The following is a 26,897-nucleotide window of genomic DNA, read 5'->3' as shown; positions in this document are numbered from 1 at the left end:
AGCCAAGTCTGTGACTTACACCACAGCTCATGGCAATGCCGGATCCTTGGCCCGCTGGGCGAGGCCAGGGATCGAACCCTCAACCTCACGGTTCCTGGTCGGATTCTTTTCTGCTGCGCCCCGACAGGAACACCCAGACTGTATCCTAAAGGCGATCTTGAGGTTAACAGGGATCTTGAGAGAATTCCTCCAACTTGCTGGGAATAGAACCTTCCTGCTAACAGGCAGTCCACTGCTCAATTTTTCTCTTGTTTTTACATGTAAAGGTTTAAGGCTGCCTGTGCTGTATATTATGCAGTTCCCTGAGGCTTAATCTTCCCAAAGACCATAAAAGTGGCAGAGAGTAAAACAGGAAGGATGCCGGGCCTGAAAAGCAGAGTCCACCAACCACTTCTGAAGAGACCCCTCCTGAAATGATTTTCTCCCCTTTCTGCCCCACCCTCTTCATGACAAGAACTCAAAAAACAAAAAACAGGAGTTCTCGCTGTGGCTCAGTGGTAACGAACCTGACTAGCATCCATGAGGACATGGGTTCGATCCCTGGCCTCGCTCAGTGGTTAAGGATCCAGCATTTGCCGCAGGCTGTGGCGAAGGTCGCAGATGTGGCTCGGATCTGGCGTGGCTGTGGCTGTGGCTGTGGTGCAGGCCGACTACTGTAGCTGATTCGACCCCAGCCTGGGAACCCCCATATGCCGTGGGTGCGGCCCTAAAAAAGCCCCCTAAACCTAGTATGAGTATACATTTTTGTTCCACTTCTGACTTGAAAACATCCCCACACCCCACCCACCTGACACAAACCCTACAGAAATGAAGCCAGAAATCCAGCAGGTCAAACACTCCTGCTCACACCTCTCACCTCCTGAGCAGCTTCCCCAGCTTTACACGCACACAGGGGAGAAGGATCAAGGCGGCGGTGGAGGAAGACGTCGCGCTCACCTCCCCCGGCATCTGTGTTTACTGTGCACACACGTCCCCCGGGGCGCTTGTTAAAATGCAGTTTCTGATTTTGCAGGCCTGGGAAGGGGCCTGGGAGCCTGCAGTTCTTAAAAAACAAAAACAAAAACCTGCCCAGGTGATGTCAATAATTGCAGGACCACAGTCACGCTTTGAGTAACAAGCACATCGTTTACTTTGCAACCTGTAATCACCCCACCGTGTTTCTTAGCACGAGGAGAGACGAATGCAGTGGGGAATACAATTAATTTTTTGGCTGGGGCTTTGTTTACGGTGAAAACAAAAAAAAAACCTAGCAACTACATCTCTTTGGACCCTGTTTACTGAAATCAAGTGAGCACACTACGTGCTTGAGAGCACAGAACCAGAGCTACTTCAAACCCCGGAGTCTCTTCCAATGAACTGAGAAGGCAAATGTTGATGGACCCACAGAGGGAAGAACAGAGAACGTGCACATCCTAAGTTATCACTGAGGTTCCTGACATTGTTCTTATAACACTGGCTCCTCTAAATTCAGATACTACCTAAAACATGAAAATAATGTGTTTTAGACAGAGAAATTATCCTGCTAAGTGAAGTCAGACATACAATGAGACACCAACATCACATGCTTTCACTGACACGTGGAATCTGAAAAAAGGACAGACTGAACTTCTCTGCAGAACAGATGCTGACTCACAGACACTGAAAAACTTATGGTCTCTGGAGGACAGTTTGCGGGTGGGGGGATGTGCCTGGGCTGTGGGATGGAAATCCTGTGAAATCAGATTGTTATGATCATTACACAACTACAGGTGCGATAAATCCATTTGAGTAATTAAAAAAAAAGAACATCCACTTAGGATGTAATGAACAGCATGGTGGCCATGGTTCCTATTACCATTTTGTATATTTAGAAGTTGCTAAGAGAGTAGATCTTAAAAGTTCTTGTCACAAGAAAAAAAAATTGTAAGTTTATATGGTGGCACATGTTATTTAGACTTACTGTAGTGATCATTTCTCAATATATACAAAGATTGAATCATTATGTCACACACCTGGAAAGTAATGTAGTTTATGTCAACTACGTCTCAATGAATACAAAAAGAATATCCACTTAAAAAAAAAAATAATGTGTTTTAGACTGTGACGCTGTGGCTTGATCTCACCGCATCCACATTCTCACAATGCACTACAGCTCCTGAAACCGTGCTAACATTCTTCCTTTTGGTAGTTTGGCAGAAATGTCCCATGTCCTCCTCTTTTTCCTGGGCTTCCAGCTTGACTACAATCCCCAGGCTCCTGCAGGCGGGTGTGGTCACATGACTGAGTTCTGACCAATGGAACGAGAGCAGGAGACTTGCGTACCACACCCTGGCCCAGGTCATACAAACCTAAGCTAGCCACTCTCCTCTCTGTCCCCATCAGCCAGCTGAACGGAGAATACTCCCCAAACCAGAGGCAATCAGGACTGCAAGACAGAAGAAGCCCGACTCCTTGAGTTTCCCTTAAAAGAAAGCTGCCCAACCAGGAAGTCTCGCTGTATTAGCTGCTGGAACTGGGGGGCTGTGTGTTACGGGAGGTAGCCAATACTCGACTCTGAGCATCACTCAGCTCTGGAGACTTGAAATTATTCCTGACGACGGTGTATGAATTGGTCATTTATTTCTTCATTTAAAAATGTTACTGTTTGGGGGAGTTCCCGTCGTGGCGCAGCGGAGACGAATCTGACTAGGAACCATGAGGTTGCGGGTTTGATCCCTGGCCTCACTCAGTGGGTTTAAGGATCTGGTGTTGCCATGGGCTGTGGTGTGGGTCGCAGACGCGGCTTGGATCCCGAGTTGCTGTGGCTGTGGCTGTGGCTGGCAGCTACAGCTCTGATTAAACCCCTAGCCTGGGAACCTCCATATGGTTTGGGAGCGGCCCTAGAAAAGGAAAGAAAAAAAAAAAAAAAAAAGTTATTGTTTGGAATTTGGGTTTAAAAGGAAAGCATCCAAGAACTTCCTTCATTTTACATATGGAATCTGAAGCCCACAGGGTAAGTGATGGATATTTCTGGGCCAACCACGCTGGTCTGGGTGTGAACCAAAGCTGATATATACTAGGCTCTCAACACTGGCTGCGTGAGTGACGGAATGAATGACTCCCACCCAAATGTACCACAGACCACCCCACACACCATGATTTTCTAAACTGTACAGGGTTATCAGCTGAACTGTGTCCCCCCTGAGATGTGGAGGTCCTAACCTCCAATCCTAACCCCGTTCGTTAGAATGTGACCGTCTGCAGATGTAATGAGTTAAGATGCAGCCACTAGCACGAGCCCTCATCCAATGACTGGTATCCTTATAAAAAAGGGGGGGGATTCGGACGCAAAGTCCACAGAGGGAAGACCATACGAACAGACACAGGGAGAAACACCACCTTCAAGGCAGAGAGAGAGGCGTCTGGGACAGAGGCCCCTCACCGCCCTCAGGGGGAACCAACCCCGCCAGCACCGCAGACTCCCCACCTCCCCAACCACGAGACAACACCTTTCTGTCCAGACAACACCTTTCCGCTGGGTCTCCCAGGGTGTGGTGTCTCCTTACGGCTGCCCCACGGCTGCCCTGGCAAACTAACACATAGCTATTCAATCTGGCAAAGGCAATTTTCATGTAGCTTATGTACTTGGAAAGTGCTCATTATCTTGCTTTTTTTCGTTTTTGTTTGTTTGTTTCTTCGCTTTTTAGGGCCGCACCCATGGCAGGATCCCAGGCTAGGGGTCAAATTGGAGCTACAGCTGCTGGCCTACACCACGGCCACAGCAACACTGGATCCCCAACCCACTGAGTGAGGCCAGGGACAGAATCCACATCCTTGCGGATACTAGTCGAATTCACTTCCACGGCACCACAACAGGAACTCCATGGAAACAGATCTATTTTGAAGAGCATTTTGTCTCTGAGGGCTTCCTGGATCCCAGGCTGCCCCTGTTAGGAGGTGGGAGGAGCCAACGCCCGGGGCACCCGTCTCGGCTGCTCCGAAACCTGTCCCTTTTCCTCCTGCTTCCTTCCCTTCTTGGGACGCCCTTGCAATGCTGCATTTCCACGAAGTAACATCAACTTCCCTGTAAAGCTGTGTCACCCACATCCACGCTGCTTGACTCTGTCAACACAGTTACAAATATGGATGTTGGGCCGGCTGACGGGAAGGACGATGGCGCCCAGTTGCACCCCAGTCTAAGAGATGGTCACCGCTGGGGGTGAGGGCAAAGTCGGATTGCCTTAGATCACTGAGGCCCCCCCACCAACCTTTCTGCCCTTTAGAATTATTCTGGGAACTTAATAAAAGCAGCAATCTGGGAGTTCCCGTCAGGGCTCAGTGGTTAAAGAATCTGACTAGGAACCATGAGGTTGCGGGTTTGATCCCTGACCTTGCTCAGTGGGTTAAGGATTCGGCATTGCCGTGAGCTGTGGTGTAGGTTCCAGACGCGGCTCAGATCCCGAGTTGTTGTGGCTCTGGCGTAGGGTGGTGGCTATAGCTCCAATTTGACCCCTAGCCTGGGAATCTCCATATGCTGCAGGAGCGGCCCAAGAAATGGCAAAAGAGACAAAAAAAAAAAAAAAAAAGTAGCCATCTGTGAGCTTTCCACCAACACTGAAGATTCTGATGTGGGGTCTGACGTGGGGAGTGGCAACTTACTACCCACCGTGGTGATTCTACAGTGCAGCCTGGGCTGGAACCACCGATTTAGGACATTTGGCTGCTTAATACATTTCAGCCTCATTTCCAACCATCTCGAATTTGTATTCTTTCACGTGAACTTGCTGAGCATACCTGCAAATGGGTCTAACACTTGTACACAACATCTCACACACTATTTGTTAACACACAGGCATGTACTGGAGCACAGATCACACGCGAGGTTCCTCTCCTGCTCCAGGAACCCCTGCAACATCATCTTTAACACCGGAGACAATAAACGCTGGTGACTAGACAACGTGAATCAATTCCCGAATGCATTCTCTGAATTTCTTTTTTCTTGGTAAAAGCTTTTTGAGACATCCCGACTTCCATGATGGCTTGATCCATAATCGCCCTCAAGTGGACACAACTCCACGCCCTCCCTGACTTCGTCACCACTGGTCTGCCTTTGAGTTACAAAGAGAATCACCAAGTACATCCTTCCCCACCTCTGACTTCTTTACAGAGAAATCATTCGAAAACTAAACTACACTTAGCGGGGCTGAGAGCCTCCCCCAGCTTCCCACTGCTTTTAGCATGACGTCCACAAGCCCCAGTATGGCCACCCAGGCCCTGGGGGGTGACCCCTGCCCAACCCTCCATCTCATCCACTTCTCCCCGTCCCCACCCTCCACGACACTCTGTTCCCTCCACTAGCAGAGTCCTCCGTCACTTCTGAGCTCCAGCTCAAACCTCGCTGGGCTGGCCCCGTCTCGCCCTGCAGGTCTTAGCTCCATCCTGCAGAGGTGCCTCGGCCGACCACTCTGGGCGGCCCCTCCCTCCAGTTCCCTGCCCTCCAGTTTCCCTACTCGCATCTGCCACAGTCGGTGCTGCCTTGCCGGGCTCCTTGAGCATCTGTCTGTCTAAGGGGAAAGCAGGTCCCCAAAGGAGGGACTGCATCCAGCTTCTCCGCCACGTGGCCGCCCACAGGGCCTGCCCACAGCAGCTGTTCCACCAAAGCTGCTGAATCCACGGGGAGGAGCGGTACTGGGAGACCTAAGGAAATGCAGGGAGAGTTGATACAGGTGAAAACGCAGCCAGGAGGCCCTGGGACCCTAAACGCCAGGCTCTGCACGGACAGCAGAGCACCCAAGACAAAAACATCTGGGCTGCAGCTGCAAAGCCCCGCGTCTCCCTCGTGTGAGCCAAGCAGCGCTCTTCCATCAGGTCCTTGCTCATGCGTATGAGTGTTTACTGAGGAAGAGCCCTGCTCTCGTTTCCAAACACCCCCGGGCGGAGCGCAGAGCACAGTGGGGGCGGCCAAGATACCCTGTGCGATGCGACAATGATGGGCACGGGTCGTTCTCACTTGTCCGAACTCACGGGATGGATGACACCTCGAATGAACCTAATGCAAGCGAGGGGATTTGGGTGACGATGATGCGTCACGTGGGTTTAGTACGGAGGGCGTGGGGGAGATAGTGGGGGAGGCTGTGCACGTGGGGGTAGAGGGTGTACGGGAAACCCCTTACTTTCCTCCAAATTTTCCTGTGCACCTAAAACTGCTCCAAAAAAAAGAAATCTTGTTTTTAAAAGAAGGAGAAAAAACCCTCACGGTCCAGTGGGAAAGCACCACAGCACTCACAATCACAATCTGGTGAGACCAGGGGGCTAACACGTGCCCAGGGGACAGGACAACGGCTTAGCGGCAAGGCCCACGGAGAGGGCAGTGGCTCTGGAACCAAGGCTCCCGGGGAGCAGCACCCACCCGGGCCCCCACGCCCAGCTGGCAGGTCAGGGAGGAAGCAACGAAGGCTTGTCCGGGCAGCGGCCGGGCTTGGTCTGACCAGGACGGGCAGCCAGGGACATGTCACAAGAGGCAGTGTGAGGCTGTCCTTCCAGCAAGGACAGGTGTGGAAGGGTTGTAAGCAGAGAAGCAGCTGGTTAGGTCTATGTTTCAGAAAGAGCTACAAGATGCTGAAATGACACACGGAGGGAGGGACCCCAGACAGCCTGATTTCTTCAGCTACTCAGAAGGAACAAACGATGTGTGTCAACAACTCACTGTGTGACAAACTTCTGCTTTTATCTCCTTCAGGGCTCGTTCCGAAAACACGCAACCACAGCACCGCAGGTAGCAAAACCTGGAGAAAGAATTCAATACAGGGAGTGACTTAAATAATAACATAAAAATTATTACTGCAGTTCCCATCGTGGCTCAGCAGAAACGAATCTGACCAGTATCCATGAGGACACAGGTTCAATCCCTGGCCTCAATCAGTGGGTTAAGGATCCGGTGCTGCTGTGAGCTGTGGTATGGGTCACAGACATGGCTCGGATCCTGAGCTGCTGTGGCTGTGGCATAGGCCAGTAGCTGCAGTTCCGATTCGACCCCCAGCCTGGGAACCTCCATGTGCCATGGGTGCAGCCCCAAAAAGACAAAAAAAAAAAAAAAAAAAAAAAAAAAAGAAAAAGAAAAAGAAAAAAAGAAATAAAAATAAGAATTATTACCATGTTATCAGTTAACACTTGTTCAGTTTACACAAAAGCCAAGAACCACAAAGAGAAAAATGGGTACATCTGATTCCACTGAAGAAAACTGTGTGAGCCACACACACACACACACACACACACACACACACACACACACACTTCTACTTTCTGAAAGTTCACTTTACACTACTTTACTTTCACAAAAACCTACACTCATTCCCATTTTCACTAACTGAAGGAAATCCAAAGAGGACTTTCGCTTTTACGAAGAAAGGTAAAGAGTGAAAAATCACACTAGCATCTGTGTGGCAGCGAGTGGGTGCACAGGCAGCTGGCATCCCGAGCAGCAAGGGCGGCCCCGCCAAGCTCCTTCCAGGGAACTATACTCAGCATCTCAGTATCAAGCTGCCAGGCTTTTGTTTTCGTTTTTAATTTTACAGTCTAACCTATGGCATATTGAAGTTCCTGGGTCAGGGATCGAATCTGAGCCACAACAACGACCCACGCCACAGCTGCAGCAACACCAGACCCTAAACCCACTGCACCCGGCCAGGGATCAAACCGGCGTCCCCCAGAGTCAAGTCGGATCATTAACTCGTTGCCCCACAGCGGGAACTCGAAGCTAGCACAGCTCTGAACTGCGCCTGTAAACGCCTGTGCTTTATCTTCATGTATTCTGTCCATCTGTCAGCAAGATGAGTCACACGGTAACTGCTTCTTCAATTTACTCCCCTTCAGACTGGGAAAGTTTTCTTAAGAACGCAGTAAAAGCTCTCCTTTTCAGGTAGAGGAGAAACTGCATATTGAAACTAAAACCACAAACACAAGCCACCACCCCATTCCCCCCCTCTTGCAATAACTCTTTGGAAAGAAAGCTCCTATAAATAAAAACAGATACAATTTAAAAAACAGCACAAACACAAGAAGTCAAAAGACGGAATAGGAACTTAAAGAGAAAATACTTTAAATATATATGAGATTCAAAGTTTATGACAATTCAAAGAGGTCTTTAAAAGCAGTAATAGGAGTTCCCGTTGTGGCTCAGTGCTCAGCGAACCTGACTAGCCCCCAAGAGGATGCAGGTTCAATCCCTGGCCTCGCTCAGTGGGTTAAGGATCTGGCATTGCTATGAGCTGTGGTGTAGGTCGCAGGTACAGCTCAGATCCTACGTTGCTGTGGCTGTGGTGTAGGCCAGTGGCTACAGTTTCCAGGGGACCCCTGGCCTGGGAACCTCCACATGCTATAGGTGTGGCCCTAAAAGACCAAAAGACTAAAAACAAAAATAAAAAAAAATTAAAAAAAGCAGTAATAAACAGTATAGAAAAATGGGCAAAGGGCATTAACACAGCCACAGCAATGCCAGATCCAAGCCACAGCTCACAGCAACACAGGATCCTTCACTGAGTGAGGCCAGGGAGTGAACCGCATTGTCACGGATGCTGGTTAGGTTTGTTAACCACTGAGCCGCGAAGGGAACTCCCTGATATTGTATGTTCTTCTAAATATGCCACAGTAATAGCTTTCCCCAATTCTAATCCCCGTCCCAGGGATTACAGCAGATGGGAGACTGCCCTAATGAAACCAAATCAATACCACGTGCTAACATCCATTAACTGTGATTTAGGACGAAAAAAAATCCTACTTTAGGAATGCATCTAATTATTAAAAATTGAGGAAACTGTTTTTCTTCAAACAAAAGCCAAATGTTTTTATTACACTAACTTATTTTCTATTTTTCTATACATTTAAATCTTTATTATACACTTTATTAAATATATAAACTAAATCCCAAATCAACTTTCTAGTGTGGAGGCCCTATGGGTAGCAGGAGAATGAAGCCCAAACTGGCAAAGCTCAATTAACTGGGAAGAGAAAAAAGAGAAGAGGTTAACTAGCAAATGAAAGAGAAAAACACGAGAGGAAGCCACAATCAGAGCAACAGGCTCCAGGTAACCCTGCTCAAGACCCCAGGGTAGAGTCTGTTTCTGGTGAGTTCCTCTTTTGGGGTGAACCACAGTTTTCTTAAAAAGAAGTGGGAAGCCAGATACGAAAGGTCCCATGATGCGTGATTCTATTTATACGAAACATCCAGAGAGACAGCAAGCAGACTGGTGGCTTCCAGCAGCTGGAGAAGGGGTGACGGGCAGTGACTACCGAGTGCGTGCTTTGCGGGGGATGAAGAGGTTTAGAACTAGAGGGAGGTGACAATCACACAACACCAACGTACTAAATGCCACTGAAATATATACCTTAAAATAATTAATTTTTCTTTTTTTCAGCTGCATTTGTGGCACATGAAAGTTCCCGGGCCAGGGAACGATTCCCAGCTGCAGTTGTGACGTGGGATCCTTAACCCACTGTGCTGGCCTGGGGGTCAAAGTTGTGCTGCTACAAAGACAACACTGAATCCTTAACCCAGTGCACCATAGTGGGAACTCCCAAAAATGATTACTGTCATGTCTTTCACCTCAAAGTAATGTGTATGTACACACACACACACACACGAGGCAAATTTAGGTATACGAGTCTCATTCTCCAAAACATTTCACTTTTTTTTTTTTTTTTAGGGCCGCACCTAAGGCACATGGAGGTTCCCAGGCTAGGGGTTGAATCAGAGCTGGAGCCTCCAGCCGACACCACAGCCACAGCAACACAGGATCCAAGCCGCGTCTGAGATCTACACCACAGCTCACGGCAATGCTGGATCCTTAACCCACTGAACGAGACCAGGGATCAAACCCACATCCTCATGGATACTAGTCGGGTTCTTAACCCATGGAGCCACAATGGGAACTCTCTCCAAAACATTTCTTACATGACCCAAATGGTGGACTTTAGCTTTTCATTTTATTGATTTCTTCTTCTTTTTTCCCCAGCTTTATTTAGGTGTGCCTGACAAATAGGAATCGCCTATGTTTAGGATGGGGAACTGGATGACTTGCTGTGTGTGTCACCTGCAAAACGAGCGTCACAATCACGTTCCCGATCACACTCATCACTCACGGGCCACCACTGAAGGGCGCACTGCGAGAGGCCTCAGCAGTGGCCACTCCGCCTCCTTTAGAAGCACGAGCTCCTTGGGCCTCAGACTTCCCTCTGTGCAGACCCACGACGCCCCAGGTGACTCCGTCTCAGAGCACAGGGTTAGTCTCCCTGGCGTAGGCTGCCACAGAGAGCGCCCGTGCGTCCTTTAAAGGAATGGGCCAGAGTGCTCCAGATGAAATGTGGTTGTTTACTTACTTTTAAGGTTGTTAACCCAGTGCACCATAGTGGGAACTCCCAAAAATGATTACTGTCATGTCTTTCACCTCAAAGTAATGTGTATGTACACACACACACACACACGAGGCAAATTTAGGTATACGAGTCTCATTCTCCAAAACATTTCACTTTTTTAAAAGCTTTACTTATTTGATCTTTTTGCCTTTTTTTTTTTGTCTTTTTAGGGCCGCACCTGCGGCACATGGAGGTGCCCAGGCTAGGAGTCTCATCGGAGCTACAGCTGCTGGCCTACACCACAGCCACAGCAACACCAGATCTGAGCTGCATCTGTGACCTAAGCCACAGCTCGTGGCAATGCCAGATCCTCAACCCACTGAGAGAGGCCAGGGATGGAACCTGCAATCTCACGCTTCCTAGTCAGATTCGTTTCCACTGCGCCACAATGGGAACACTTAAAAGCTTTATTTATTTGAGATGCTTTCCCTACCCCTCTTTCCTAACTGAAAATGGTTTAAAAAAACAAACAACCAACCTCTCAATATGTAATGTGATACAAGGAAGATTCCAGATGACTACCAGATGTTTCTAAATGGTGGGAAAGGGGTACAAAGCTTTGGCAAAGTGAGAGAGCCTATAATAAGGCACCTACCAACCCACTCAACATGCACATTTTTTAAGGGGGAAAATACTTAACGCAATTTACTACATAATCTCAAGCTTAAGATTCCTGGTGCTCCACCTGTTAGCCTCAAATTCAGGGCAAATTATCCTCATCAGCTGGGCCTTCTACAGAAGGATCAACCACAGCTTGCTGTCCACTGCAGAGTTCTTCAGCCACTGTAAACAAATGGGATTTGTTTGATGGGAAACATGGGTCCCCTACTTTCTTTCCCAGGAGAAAAGATCAAACATCCCAAGTCTCTGATGTGTCACAGGAGAGATGCCTAAAATCCTTCTTTGGGTTCTTCACCTGAGGAACAGAAGGCCGTGGATAAAAAAGAGGCCACGTAACACGTGGCGATGGGGAGTGAACGTGGCCTTGTGCTGAGCACCACTGCCTCTAAGGCGCCACCCAAAGCAAAGGGAACGTAGAGACGTTGTGTGACGGCTAAGCCACAGCCTGCATCCTCCAGGCCCAGGCTCGTGTCCATCACCTGCCCGTGTCCATTACTGACCTGTGTCGGCCATTCATCTCCAAGCCCACGACAGGGCAGATGAAACGTGCCCGCTGGAGGTCATCATGTTTGTCACCTTTGGTGCTTCCTTTGTCTCCTTCCCAGGCAGGATTATCGGAAAGCCTTAGTTCTGTCACATTCTGTGCAAAAAATCAATAATTTAAAGAGTTCCTTTGATAAATGGATCATTTTTAGCCCTAACTATTATTCTAGTCTCTTGCCATCGAAATTTCTTCTGCTTTTACTTTTGCATCAATTAACATGGACGTAAAATTAATCCATAAATTGCGGTGGCAAATAGCATTTTTAAAATGCACTGTGATAGTTAATTTCTATTTTACAAATATTTTGCTACATAAGGAAAAGCAACTTTTTTTTTTTTTTTTGGTCTTTTGTCCTTGTAGGGTTGCACCCGTGGCATATGGAGGATCACAGGCTAGGGGTCTAATGGGAGCTCTTGCCGCCAGCCTACGCTACAGCCACAGCAATGCCGGATCCCAGCCATGTCTGGGACCTACACCACAGCTCATGGCAATGCCAGATCCTTAACCCACTGAGCGAGGCCGGGGATCAAACCCACAACCTCCTGGTTCCTACTTGGATTTGTTTCTGCTGCGCCACGATGGGAACTCCAGGAAAAGTAACTTCTTAAAATTTATATTTATATATATATACTTTTTGTGTGCTTTTTAGGGCCGCACCCACAGCATATGGAGGTTCCCAGGCTGGGGGTCAAATCGGAGCTACAGCTGCTGGCTAGTCAGAGCAACTTGGGATCTGAGCTGCGTCTGCAACCTACGTGACAGCTCATGGCAATGACAGATCCTTAACCCACCTAACAAGCCCAGAAATCAAACCGGCAACCTCATGGTTACTAGTCGGATTTGTTTCTGCTGTACCACAACACGAACTCCAAGGAAAAGTAACTTTTGATATGAAAGGCTGGCCTGGCTGACAGCTGGCCTGACTGTCCCATCAAGTTCTTAAGAGTATTTGTGGAGTTCCCATTGTGGTACAGTGGAAGCGAATCCCACCAGGAACCATGAGCTTGCAGGTTCGATCCCTGGCCTTGCTCAGTGGGTTACAGATCCGGTGAGCTGTGGTGTAGGTTGCAGATGTGGCTTGGATCCTGCGTGGCTGTGGCTGCGGCTGTGGCTGGCAGCTGTAGCTCCTACTAGACCCCTAGCCTGAGCACCTCACATGACGCAGGTGAGGCCCTAAAAGGTTGGGGGAAAAAAAAAAAGAGTATTTGTGGCTGATTAATCACAGTAATAATAATCTTTTATTGAATCCTTTTGTCTTTACAGTCATGATTTCTTGGGAAAATTTTTTTTTGCATTAAAAGTTCAACCTCACACACTACATATTGGTGTTTAAGTACAGTCTGCCACAAATTCAATTCAGGAGTTCCGTCGTGGCTCAGCGGAAATGAACCTGACTAGAATCCATGAGGCTGCAGGTTTGATCCCTGGCCTCATTCAGTGGGTTAAAGATCCAGCATTGCCGTGAGCTGTGCAGCAGGTCGCAGGCAGACTCAGCTTGGATCTGGCCTTGCTGTGGTGTAGGCTGGCAGCCGTAGCTCCAGTTTGACCCCTAGCCTGGGAACTTCCACAGGTGCGGCCCTAAAAAGACAAAAAAAAAAAAAAAAAAAAAAAATTCAATTCAGTGATAATCACATTTTTTCTTTTCTGGCTACCACACAGCATATGGAAGTTCTCAGGCCTGGGATTAGATCCGAGCCGCAGCTGTGACCAACACCACAACCGCGGCCACGCCAGATCCTTATGCCACTGTACTGGACCGGGAGGATCAAACCTGTGCCCCAGTGCTGCAAACACACCGGTGATCCTGTTGTGCCACAGCTGTGAACTCCAGATCACCACATTTGTGAGATAAGATAATTATGCTACTGTGGGTTTGTTAGAAACAAATTTAACTTCGCAAGGTAAAGATGACAAAAATCAGCCTGGTTATCTCTATAGCACTACCATTAGGTACTTCTCAGAATTACTAATTTTTCTGAAGTAAAAATATTTTGTATCCTGTAATTACCCCCAAGAATTCAAACAAAAAGCCAAATATAAAAATAAATAAATAAATAAAAAGGAATGAGAAGGGGGTTAGCAAAGGAAACAAGCCCAAAGTCTTCGACTGGGAGTCAAGGGCTCTGGATCTGGTTTGAGCACCTCACTAACAAGCCAGCAGCCTCGAAGCATCTCCTGCAGCAATGTGGTAGCTCTCCCTTAGATGAGGCACTTGACAAGCTTGGTGGGTCTCAAATTCTTCACTACTTTTCTGATTTTTCTACTGATCACATTTGAAAGATTTTGTTCTCTCAACAAACTTTTTACTAAAAAACTCATTTTTCCACTTTTATGAAAGAAATTTAACAATAAGAACTTGTAATCAGCAGGCGATAACCACAATTTTTTTTTTTTTTTTTTTTGCTTTTTAGAGCCGTACCTGCAGCATATGGAGCTTCCCAGGCTAGGGGTCGAATTGGAGCTAAAGCTGCTGGCCTATGCCACAGCCACAGCAACGTGGGATCCGAGCCACGTCTACAACCTACACCACAGTTCACGGCAATGTTGGATCCTTAACCCAGTGAGCAAGGCCAGGGATCGAACCTGCATCCTCATTGATCCTAGTCAACCATGGATCCTTTGTTTATAGCTGAGCAACGAAGGGAACTCTGATAACCAAAATTTAATAGTGATCTACCTATAAAAACTTCTAATTCTATAGAAAGTGTCTTCCAAATCAAAAATTCAAGTAGCTGAGTTTTAACTACAAAAATAATGCCTCGCTATATAACACATTGAGGTGTTTTTTGTTTGTTTTATTTTGCTTTTTAGGGCCACACGTGCGGCATATGGAAACTCCCAGGCTGGGGTCAGATGGGAGCTACAACTGTTGGCTTATGCCAGAACCACAGCAACTCAGGATCCAAACCGAGTTTTCCACCTACACCACAGCTCACGGCAAAGCCGGATCCTTAACCCACTGAGCGAGGCCAGGGATCAAACCCGCATCCTCATGGATACTAGAGGAGTTTGTTGCCACTGAGCCACAACGGGAACTCAGCACACTGAGAATTTTTGAAGCTCATTCAAACACATTAAGTCACAATGGACTTATAATCCAGGAAGTATCGGTGTGGGGAACTTCTGGCTCGAGCTTCAACTGACCTGCCCTAAATCCCACTTTTATTAGGTGGCTGAGTGGGGCTGGATTTCCAAATTTCTGAGTTCAGGCTGAAATGTACGTGAATTCTATAAAATAAACCTTAACCACTGAGACTCGTGGAGTACTGCAGAAACCCCTGTCTTACCTTAATGCTTTTAATATGAGATGCTGCCTTCCCGAGAGCCTTTTCAGAAGATTTGTCCAATAAAAACTCAATGACGGCATCTTTGTTGTAAAGTCTGCAACAATAAAGATCTGTCAAACATTCTAGTCTATACCGCAGCAATGTCAGATATGAGCCAACTCTGCGACCTACACCACAGCTCAGGGAAATCCGGATCCTTAACCCACTGAGTGAGGCCAGGGATTGAACCCGCATCCTCATGGAAGCTAGTCAGGTGTGTTACCACTGAGCCACAACAGGCAATGGGAACTCCAGAACAAGGATTTTAAAAATTGGGAAATTTAATATAAAAGTACACATTTTCAACTTTCCTTTAAAAAAAAAATCAGAAGTTCTGGAATCAGTCCATTCTTGAACTGTAACCATGGGCTGGAACCGAGCCACAGCCACCTTCAGACAGAACATGAACTTCATCCACCCCCCGCTCCCTGCCCGTTTCCTACTCTCCCCACTCGGGTCTTTCATGCATTTAAAACGGAGCTCCTATTGGTCCCTGAGTTTTCAACCCATAGAGTAAATAAACCAAACTCAATTGGAAAGTGCAGAAGTTTGTTCAGAGACAGGGACTGATAACCTAGGCTTTCTAACTTTGCTTGAGATAATGCACCTTTGATGAATTAAGAACTGCATTTAAAGACATTAAAATTCTTTTTAAGATCACTTCAGAAAAACTCATCTCCATTAAGTAAAGGAACCATACCTGCCAAGTTCACAAGCAACTATTGGCCTCCTTAATATTTCTTGACTTAAAGTACAGTAGTTCCACTGGGCCACTAATTCAGCATCTTTGTCAACCTGAGAAAAGAAAAGAAAAAGTCCTTTCAATTAATTTTTCCCTCTGAAAGACATATGGTCCACAGTTCCACACATAAGACTTATCCAGTAATACCCCACTGCAATGATTTGGAGTTTTGTTTGTTTGTTTTGGTTAATGCCTGAGGCATGCGGAAGTTCCCAGGCCAGGACTGAACCTGTACCTCAGCAGTGACAACACCAGATCCTTATCCCTGCTGAGCCACCAAGGAACTCCTGATTTTTTAAATTTTTTTATTATTTATTTGTTTGTTTGTTTGTTTTTTAGGGCCACACCTGCTGCATATAGAGGCTCCCAGGCTAGGGGTCGAATCAGAACTAACTGTAGCTGCCAGCCTACACCACAGACACAGCAACGCAGGATCCAAGCCTCATCTGCCACCTACACCACAGCTCATGGCAATGCTGGATCCTCAACCCACTGAGTGAGGCCAGGGATTGAACCCAAATCCTCAGGGATACCTGTCAGGTTCATACTTGCCAGCCACAACGGGAACTCCCTGATTTTTGTTTTTTAAATCAAAGACAGTAACACATGGAGTCCCCACCGTGGCACTGTGGGTTAAGAACCTGACTACAGTGGCTCGGGTTACAAGGCAGGTGCAGGTTTGATCCCTGGCCTGGTGCAGTGGGTTAAGGACTCAGCGTTGCCACAGCTGTAGTGTAGGTTGCCGCTGCGGCTCAGATTCAATCCCTGGCCTGGGAACTTCCATATGCTTCAGGTACAGTCATAAAATTAAAAAAGAAAAGGAGTGACACACAAAGCTGGATGTAATACTACGTCAAATAAAGGCCTCGCCATACACGACACGTACAAAGAAAGAGTTTACATCATCAAGTCATTAAATTGTTTATGCTAGTTGCTTATAAATACTAATGTCTGCATCTTGACAGTCAGTTAGAAGGCCACACACAAAAAACAAGCAGTACGGGTTAATTTCCAACAATGGGAAAGGCTCCAAAATTGGAGCAGAATTTAAGGACAAAGAATTGAGAAGACAGGCACTTTCTAAAAGTTAAGCACAAAGATGTATAGTTTTTATAAAATTACTAATTTAATAGAAGTGTCTTTTGCAAACTGTTCACTGCATGGAATATCAAAAAAAAAAAAAATCCCGATATAAGAGTTTCCACAGCCCTCAAATGATATTTTTACCTATTTAATATTCCATGTCCCACTCTTTCCCCTTCCTAAAATGTCCAAGATGAATAATGTAACAGGATGGCACGTTTGGGAGAAAATAAGGAAATAAAAGAAAAAAAAATTAAATTCCCTTTAACTTAAATTTTGCAGGAATGACTACTTAAGTGTTTACTCTGTGCCAGGCACCGTGCTAAACAGTTTCTGTGACTGAATCTCTTAGTCCTCATAAAACACCTATGAATGAATATTTTTACCTTGGTCGTTGAGGAAATGGAGGTACCACTAAGTCAGGTCACACACACAAGCAGACATGGGAGCTAGGATAAAAACCCAGGTGGGGGGAGTTCCCGTCGTGGCGCAGTGGTAAACGCATCCGACTAGGAACCCTGAGGTTGCGGATTCGATCCCTGGCTTTGCTCAGTGGGTTAAGGATCCAGCATTGCCGTGAGCTGTGGTGTAGGTTGCAGATGCGGCTGGATCCCGAGTTGCTGTGGCTGTGGTGTAGGCTGGCGGCTGCAGCTCCGATTCGACCCCTAGCCTGGGAACCTCCATATGCCGCAGAAGCAGCCCAAGAAATGGCAAAAAGACAAAAAACAAAAAAACAAACCCAGGTGGGCTGGCGCTAAAGACCATGCTTTTCATCACTACTCTCTATTTCTATTATTTTGTTGTAATTATTCTATAACTTTAAAATTTTACTTATTTGTTTCATTGAAGTGTGGTTAATTTACGAGGTTGTGTTAGTTGCAGGCATACAGTATAGTTATTCAGGGTTTTTGCTGCTTATAATTCATTACAGGTTACTAAAAGATACTGGGTCTAATTGCCTTGCTATACACTAAGTCCTTGCTGCCCACCTATCTTATGTATAGTACCTCGTATCTGTCAATTTGTCCCTAATTATCTCCTAATTTGTCCCTCCCCTCTATTATTTAAAATAAAAACAAACAAACCCCCACCACACTGTCGTAGCTATTGTCCTATTCATTCCCCACATCAAGAGCCACACTTTGGCTAAAGGATCCAGCATTGTCACTGCTGTGGCTCCAGTGGCTGCTGTGGTGTGGTGTGGGTTTGATCCCTGGCGTAGGAACTTCTGGATGACACAAGTGCGGCCAAAAAAAATTTAAAAAGAAAAGCAGCAGAAAAAGGCAGAGTGATTAGAAATGAGATGTATTTTGGCTACAGTGGACCGGGATGAGATGACATTTGTGTAAAGACTTGAAGCATTTAAAAACAAACAAACAAAAAAACCCAAAAAACAAAAACCCAAGTGATATGAGTATCTCAGTGAAGAACACAGGTTGAGGAAATTATACTCCGGGTTGAGGAACAAGGCCTATATAGCTGGAAGAGAAAGGGTGGGAAAGGGGCATTAGATAAGATATAAAGAGAGGCAGAGGGTCTGATCACACAAGGTCTGTGAGAATTTTACCGTGAATACAATGAGAAGCCACTTGAGTGATTTAAACACAATAGTGATACACGTAATTTATTTTTAAAAAAGACTTCTCTAGGGAGTTCCCAATTCGGCACAGCGGAAACTAATCTGGCCAGTATCCATGAGGATGTGGCTTCAGATCCCTGGCCTTGTTCAGTGGGTCGGGGATCCTTTGTTGCTATGGCTGTGGTATAGACTGGCAGCTGTAGCTCCGATTCAACCCCTAGCCTGGGAACTTCCATGGGCCGCACATGCGGCCCTAAAAAGCAAAAAAAAAAAAAAAAAAAAAAAATCCTCTTTGGCTGCTGAATGGAGTCACAGTGTGTCAGTCACTTGGTCACTTGTATTAGGTGCTTTACACACCTACTATTATTAAAAAGCAATTACTAGTGCTAACTCTGAAATCCTGAATAACTGGATGGGAATCCTGTTATTACCTACCAATTGTGTGATCTTGGTCGTGTTACTGACTCAATTTCCCTATAAATTATAATTGGCTCAATCACTTTTCAGAATTAGGGATTATCCACTCATTCATTTATTCACTATATTTACTGTACCAGGAACCCTGCTACTTGTAAAGGGGAAAGAGATGCAGCCTCTGCAATCGTCTGAGATCAACATTCATTGACCGGAACGCTGTGTACACGGGGGTAAGACAGTTTTTAGAGGAGGCCCTGATCTCACAGGGAGCGGTTTGAGAAGACTTTACTGAGGAAACGAAGTTAGGGTGTACAAAACAGCAGCAGACAGCAGACAGACTTCAAATCCTGGCTCTCCTACTGACTAGCTCTGCAACCTTTTCCTCTTAGATCGCAATTTCCAGGTCTGAAAAGAGAGACTAATGACAGTATGTACCCCTAGGGCTCTTGTAAGAGTTACAAGAGCAATGCCACATTATGCGTACTGCCGGGTGAATGCCACACGCTCAGTAAAGGTCCGTTATTGATACTGCGGTTAATTTTGAGTTTTGAAAGGTATAATTGAGCTTCGTTGACGGTAGAACCCCTCTAGCTCCCCCTCCCACCTCCCTTCTCTCCCCGGGGAGCTCTGCATGCCTCAGAAGCCCCCGGACCCCACTGGGCCCCTGTCACTGACCTTCTCAACCTTCTTCGGCCCCTTCACCAGCTCGTGCCTCTTGGGGATTGTGCCTCCGTCGCAACCCATAGCAAGCCAAGAGTCAGAGTCCGCAGTAATTCCCCCTAGCAGCCACTTCCGGGGTCCCTAGCGAGCGCAATCGTCACTTCCGGCGCGCCGCGTGACGCAAACCGCTAGTCGCGACGGGGCGGGGGACGGGGCGGGGCTTTTGCCAAGCCCCGGTTGCCATGGAGAGCGTCTTTAGGCATTGGGCGTGGCCCAGCCGCTGGGGCTGTTGCAAAGCGCCGGCAGGGCTTTGTGAGTGTGTCTGGTGTCAAGAGTTCTCCCACTCCCGCGCCGCCGCTGCCGCCCTTCCCTTCCTTTTTCCGATGGGCGCTGGATTTCTGCTGCACCCGCCAAATCGCTCGCCCACGCTCCGGGGGCGAGGGGCCCGCAAATCGCTCGCCCACGCTCCGGGGGTGAGGGGCCCGCACTAGTCGAGGTGGCTCAGGGTCACCCGCCGCTCCTGGGCCCCGTTGCACCCTAGCCTCTCTGACTGTGGGCAGATATCCCCAGACTGGGAGTAAGAGCAAGGAAGGGCTGCATTTTATTACTGCAATTACTGATGAATATGAATGGATCGTTCCTTCAGTTACCGTTGGTGTGTTCAAAAGAGAATGCATCTTTTTATTGAGCCTTAGGTATGACCTAAGCAGGTAAATCCTTTAAAGTGGTGTTGGATGAGGCTGTGGAGGAGTAAGATTCTCTTACGGTCTGAAACTTCTGACACTGCCGTGTATATTGTATAGGTACACGCAGTTTGTGCGTGTATGTATTTCATTCACCGCATCCTGAAGCCCTGGCTAAAAGATGTTTTTATTTATTAAAAAAGGGGCGTATTATAAATTAAAAGTAAAAAGTAAATTTAAAAAAGAAACAGCAAGTCTAACAGACGCAGATTTATAAATCATACACTGATGGCACCACACCTTTCCTAGGGCTGTATTACATCTATAAAGAGAACATAAATCCCTTGCAAACTCCCTGTTAAAATTCATGATTGCCTGCTCCCCTGCCCTTGACTATCTCTCCATTTGTTCATTTAATTATTAGAAATAGGAGTTTCCGTCTTGGCTCAGTGGAAACGAATCCCATTAGGAACCATGAGGTTGCAGGTTCAATCCCTGCAGCTCAGTAGGTTAAGGATCCGGTGTTGCTGTGAGCTGTGGTGTAGGGGTGTAGGTCATAGACGAGGCTCTGATCTGGTGTTGCTGTGGCTGTGATTAGACCCCTAGCCTGGGATTAGACCCCTAACCTGGGAACTTCCATATGCCATGGGTGCGGCCCTAAAAAGACAAAAAGAAAAGGAAATATTAGCGGAAAGCCTATCCTCTGTCAGTAAAGCAGCCCTTTATGATTGGATGTTACCATGATGACCAAAGTGAAATGTAAAAAAGCTGAAACTATTCGCCACTTGGGAACAGAAAACACAGTATATGTGGATATGAAAACTTTAAGGGTTATAAGAGTGGGTTATCTGTTACTGCAATTAATGGGACTTAAAAGAAAACAAGCCCTCTAATCAGTTGGTCTCTGATTGGCTTATGATTTGTTTTTTAAGCCCATCACAAAACTGGAAACTCTGCAGGGACTTTGTTTTATTCCTCGATAAACCAAAAGTACAGTCTCATTCTAAATACAACTGGAGGAGTTCCCATCATGGGGCAGCAGAAGTGACTCTGACTAGTACCCATGAGGATGCAGTTTCAATCCCTGGCCTCACTCGGTGGGTTAATGTTCTGGCGTTGTCATGAGCTATGGCGTAGGTTGCAGATGTGGCTCAGATCCCATGTTGCTATGGCTGTGGTGTAAGCTGGTGGCTACAGCTGCAATTCGACCCCTAGCCTGGGAACCTCCGTATGAGGGTTCGGCCCCAAAAAGACCAAAGGAAAAAAATATACATTTGGAGGAGTTCCTGCGTAGGTCAGTGGGTTAAGGATCTGATTATCACTGCTGTGGCTCAGGTTGCTGCTGTGGTGTGGGTTTAATCTCTGGCCCAAGAATTTACACACGCCACGGCTGCTAGGTAAATAAATAAATGCAAATAAATGCAATTAGAATCTCATTTACTGGGAAGGAAACAGAAGGCTGGAAAGATCAAAGCAGTCATCTAAGGTCAGACAGCTAGTAATCGAGAAAGGAGTTTTAAGATTAGTTTTCTTTTACAGCAATGGGCAGAAAATCAGAGACTTGCAAAAACCCAAAGATCTCTAGACAACTCTCAAGCCAGTGATTTTTTGCTGGCCAGGAAATCTACCCCTCACCAAATTCATCTGGGGAGGGAAAAAAAATAGCGACTGTGTCTCAAACCATGATTCTACACTGGAAACTTTGGAAGCATTTCTTTCCTCCTGTCCTCACAACACAATTCGGGGGCTAGCCTGCCTTCTTTTTTCCAAACCGCAAGCCTGAGGTTCAGATGTAATGAGATTCAGGGGCACATATCCAGGAAGTAACAGGAGTAGAAGATAAGGGAGGGGCTTTCTCAAATGAGGCCCATCTACCTACAGATGCCACCCTCTTTAACCTCTCCTCCAAAAGCTGCTGATGACACCCTGTGGTGATGACCTCGTGGGCGTTAAAGTTCAGTAGCTGGATGTTTTTTTCTCTTCCTCCTTGGCTTCCTCTTTTAGCATATTGGTCACTAAGCTACTCTGTGTTGCAGAGGGTACACAGCTAAAATGTTTCTACTGTTTGTTGTTATCATCAATAGCAACTCATTTTTGTTGAGAGCTGTCAAGCGTTGTGTTCTGTGCTTTTCTTGATTTGAGCCATTTCAATTTCAACCACACTGGGAAGCAGGTGCATTCTCTGCTGCTTCCTCCCGCCGCCTTTGTTGAATGAACCAGTAAAGGATATTCTCTTACAAAAATACAACTTTGAACCCTGGATCAAGCTGTGAACTTAAAGGGCGGGGAAGGAATGAAATCATGAAAGAGAAAACCATTATCTTCTTGCAAAGCCTTTCTGGGGCCGTTGGACCTGTTGGAAAATTTGATGAAAATTTTAGGCTTAGTCTTCAGAAAAATATCCTTTAATACATGGGAACATTTTCTATAATTTAGACATGTATGTATTTCATTCATGGTTTCGTAAGGCCCAGGACTTTAAATGTTTCTACTCTCTGTTACACTAGTTCCCAGATATTACAGACTTCTCAACTCTGGTGGGTTTGATTTCCTGTCAGCTTTTTGCCCATGTGCTCATCCAGCGCTGGGCAAAAAGCTGATGTGCTGGGGAACTCATTTTAACAGCATAAAAAAACCAAAACAAATCTATGTATTGGGATTCTTTAGGAATATCACAGCCAATTTAAGGTTATGCCTAAGGCACTTGGCTTGCTGTTCCCCCTCCAGAACGCCCTTCCCGTAGGTGTAGCAGGCAGACTCCGCAGATGATTCATCACTCTGCTCCTGGTCCCCTCCTCAGAGCCATCGTCCCTGACCTCTTCACCTAAGGATGAAGAACTTCCTAAGAAAAGGACACCAAAATAAAGTAGAAAACAGAAGTGATCGCTGAGATAATTCAAGACAAAAATTGCTTTTCATTTGCACTTTTAGGGAAGTATTTAAAAATATTCCAGGAGGTATTCCTGCTGTGGCACAGTGGGTTAAGAATCTGACTGCAGCAGCTTGGGTCCCTGGGAGTCGAGGGTTCAGTCCCTGGCCCAGGAACTTCCATATGTGGTGGGTGAGGCCATAAAAAAATAAAATATTCCAGGAATATACAGGGAATGACATGAACTGGCCTCTGGCTACTCTTCCAATCTCCTATCATCCATTTTTCTTCCCCTCCCTCGGCTCCAGCTGTCCTCTGCTTCATCGACCTCTCCAGGTGTACCTTTACTCTGGGCACTTGGCTTGCTGTTCCCCCTCCAGAATACCCTTCCCATAGGTGTAGCAGGCTGACTCCACAAGTGATTCATCACTCTGCTCCTGGTCCCCTCCTCAGAGCCATCGTCCCTGACCCCTTCACCTAAAAGAGCATCCATCATGCTACTGCCTGCCTTAACTTCTCCATCACACTTACCACCCGTGATAATATGTCATACATTTATTTTTTATTTTTATTTTTTGCTTTTTAGGGCAGCACCCGAGGCATATGGAGGTTCCCAGGCTGGGGGTCGAATCAGAGCTACAGCTGCCGGCCTACATCACAGCCACAGCAATGCCAGATCTGAGCTGCGTCTGTGACCTACATCACAGCTCACGGCAATGCCAGATCCTTCACCCACTGAGCAAGGCCAGGGATCGAACCTGCAACCTCGTGGGTCCTAGTTGGGTTCATTTCCACTGCACCATGATGGGAACTCCCTAAATTTTTATGTCTTGTTCACTGTGCATCTTTTTGTATTGATTTTGATTTTTAAAATACTGAATCAAAATATAATTTATCTTGGGAGTTCCCATTGTGGCTCAGCAGGTTAAGAACCTGACAAGGGTCCATGAGGATGCGGGTCTGATACCGGTCCTTGCTCATTGGGTTAGGGATCTGGCATTGCTATGAGCCATGGTGTAGGTCACAGATGTGGCTCAGATCCTGTGTTGCTGTGGCTGTGGAGTAGGCCAGCAGGGTAGCTCTGATTCAACCCCTATCCTGGGAACTTCCACATGCCATGGGTGCAGCTGTAAAAAGAAAAAATGTATAAAATTTATCTTGATTACTAAGCTTTTGAGGAGCCCCCTGGCATTTTCCATCTGAGGACAGTGTCTTGGTCACCTCACCCTCTTAGCAAAGAGGTGGGATGAAAGCTGCGCCAGACAGAGCCCCGGTTCTGTCCCCTGCACCACCTGTAGTGATCAGCAGAGGCCGAGCTGATAGGAGATGCTTGGTAAATATTTGCTAAGTGAATGAATGAAAGGAAAACGGTATTAGCAAATAACCTATAGGAGTGGGCAGTTTTTGGATGACCAACAGGCACATGAAGAGAGGCTCAATATTGCTAATTGTTAGAGAATGCAAAGCAAAACCACAATGAGGTTCACCTTACGCCAGTCAGAATGGTCGTCATTAAAAATCTACAGTTCTTTCGCGGTGCAGCGGCTTAGGGATACCGCATTGTCCCTGCAGCACCCACGAGTCCCTGCTGCGGTGTGGGTTTGAATCCTGGCCCAGGAATTTCCCCATGTGGAGGGTGCAGCCAAAAAAAAAAAAAAAAAGATGGAGTTCCCATCGTGGCGGGGCGGAAACGAATCCAACTAGGAGCTGTGAGGTTGCAGGTTTGATCCCTGGCCTCGCTCGGTGGGTTAAGGATCCGGCATTGCCGTGAGCTTCCGTGTAGGTTGCAGACGTGGCTCAGATAGATCCCGCCTTGCTGTGGCTGTGGTGTGGGCCAGCAGCTGTAGCTCCAATTCAACCCCTAGCCTGGGAACCTCCATATGCTGCCAGTGCTGCCCTAAAAAGCAAAAAAAAAAAAAAAAAAAAAAGATGCAAATGACCTTATTTGCAGAACAGAAATAGACTCACAGGCACAAGAAACAAACTTATGGTTACCAAAGAGGATAGCGTGGGGTTGGGGGGGGATAGAAATTCAGAGTACTATATAACGCAGGGAACTTATACTTACTGTCTTGTAATAATCTATAACGGAAAAGAATCTGAAAAAGAATATGTGTGTGTATAACTGAGTCACTTTGCTGTCCACTTGCAACTAACACAACATTGTAAATCAACTAAACTTCAATAAAAAATAAGGGCAAGTTTTACAAAGAGGCAGCTTCGGGAGACCTGGGGTACATACTCAGGAAGAACACAAAACTTTTAAAAGATGCTTTGTTAATAAAAATTTTTGCCACCAAACCAGAACCCCCCCCCCCCAGGGCTTATCACACTGGAAGATCTCTAAGCAGGGCTTCTCACCACTTCCAGCCTCCCGATGAAATGTAGCTTAATTGAGGTCAGATTGCTATACCCCCCCGCCCCCCCATTTCCCCTTCCTACATTGAAGAGGAAACAGTACAGAACTCTGGGCATTAAAGAGAAATACTTAGCAAAAAGCTGCTAAAAGCTGTAAAATGTGATTTTTATCCTACTCGATACACTTTTTTCAGAAGTAATGATCTTGAATTAGTCCATGGAAACTCATTCCATAACTGCTCTGCTGCAGGAAAAGGAAGGAAACACGTTTTGCTAAGAGCAGCGGTTTTTATTATTTTAAAACCAGTGGGTTGGTACTTGGTTGACAAAGTCCTCGGTTTGAACGCATCGCAAACAAAGACAGAGCGATGTGGAGAACTCTGTTACTCTCTTTCTTCGGCTCGCTCTCCATCTCTCTCCACACGCGTGTAGAGGGTATTGGGACACCACGCAGGACCTACTCATTACCTACCAGACCATGTCTCATAAAGGACTCAGAGACTCGAGACGCCTTCAGCATTAGCCCAGGGTCTGAAATGCAGTGATCGCTTCCTAAACACGTGCCGGTGTTATCACCAGTGTGCGACAGTGTTGGACTAAACACTTACTGGGGTCTCTTCCGGCATCGACCCCTCCTTCTTCCAAGGACGCTCCTCACTTCGCTGGGGCTCCTGCTGGGACCTGGTCCTCTGGGGGTCTCTGCACGTCTTCTGAGCAAGAGGCATTGACAACATTTTGTTCTGGATGATCTTTTTTTTTTTTTTTTGCTTTTCAGGGCCGCACCCGCGGCATATGGCAGTTCCCAGGCTAGGGGTCCAATCAGAGCTATAGCTGCCGAGCCTACATCACAGCCACAGAAACACCAGATCCTTAACCCACTGACCAAGGCCAGGGATTGAACCCACAACCTCATGGTTCCTAGACAAACTCATTACCGCTGAGCCACGACGGGAACTCCCTGGAGGATGTTTGTAGCAAACCACCCTTGGAAGACAGATAACATCTCCATCTCAGGCAGAACTTGGGCAGGTTTGCACAGAGCCTATCACAAAAGATTGGGGTTTCCCTCGTTTGGGTTTTTTTGGCTTTGACACAAACCCACTGCGTGCCCAGCTTCACCTGTGCCCACCCTCTCGTCGTCCCTGGCACTTGAGGGCGGCGGGGAGATAAACATAAAGCGATGCTGTAAGAAGAGCCTTTTGACTCTGTGCAGGAGAGCTGAGCTAACAGGCCTGATAAGCATCCTTAGAAAGGCCTGACTGCAAGACTGGCTTTGGTCGTGCATGGAGAGGTGGGCGCGGGGAGAGCAGGTGGTTGGGACTGGCATATCCACACTGTGCCCTATGGAATGTTGGCCAATAGGGAGCTGCTGTAGAGCACAGGAAACTCGATCCAATACTCCGTGATAATCCATGTGGGAAAAGAATCTCAAAAAGAATGGGTGTGTGTCTGTGTCTAAGCGAATCCCTTTTTTGTACAGCAGGAATGATCACATCATTGTAAATCAACTATATTTCAAGAAAACTTTGTAAAAAAAAATGCAAGGAGTTCCCACTGTGGTGCAGTGGGTTAAGAATCTGACTGCAGCATCTTGGGTTGCTGTGGAGGTGAGGGTTCGATCCCCGGCTCAGCACAGTGGGTTAAAAG

General features: G+C 46.8%; 1 protein-coding gene across 2 annotated transcripts in view; it reads right to left on the bottom strand.

The window, feature by feature from the left end:
• Positions 1-19,524, bottom strand: part of RTF2 (replication termination factor 2) — a 43,798-nt gene extending 24,274 nt beyond the window's left edge. The window contains exons 1-5 of one of the 2 annotated variants that reach the window (NM_001110432.1): positions 19,356-19,524; positions 15,560-15,654; positions 14,821-14,914; positions 11,490-11,629; positions 6,665-6,743 (exon numbers count right to left, since the gene is read on the bottom strand). In NM_001110432.1, coding sequence (NP_001103902.1) covers positions 6,665-6,743; positions 11,490-11,629; positions 14,821-14,914; positions 15,560-15,654; positions 19,356-19,424 — 477 coding nt within the window. In that variant the 5' untranslated portion in view covers positions 19,425-19,524. The remainder of the gene's footprint in view (positions 1-6,664; positions 6,744-11,489; positions 11,630-14,820; positions 14,915-15,559; positions 15,655-19,355) is intronic. The other variant, XM_005673032.4, reaches the window with a different exon arrangement.
• Positions 19,525-26,897: the final 7,373 nt, after the last annotated feature.

This window comes from Sus scrofa, chromosome 17, assembly GCF_054392235.1.
Source record: "Sus scrofa isolate SSC_HxYL_T2T_F1_AM1 chromosome 17, Sscrofa_HxYL_maternal_Yorkshire_Landrace_v2.0, whole genome shotgun sequence".
Taxonomy (NCBI): domain Eukaryota; kingdom Metazoa; phylum Chordata; class Mammalia; order Artiodactyla; family Suidae; genus Sus; species Sus scrofa.
The sequence above is the reverse complement of the archived record's forward strand: the minus strand, read 5'-3'. Positions and strand labels throughout refer to the sequence as shown.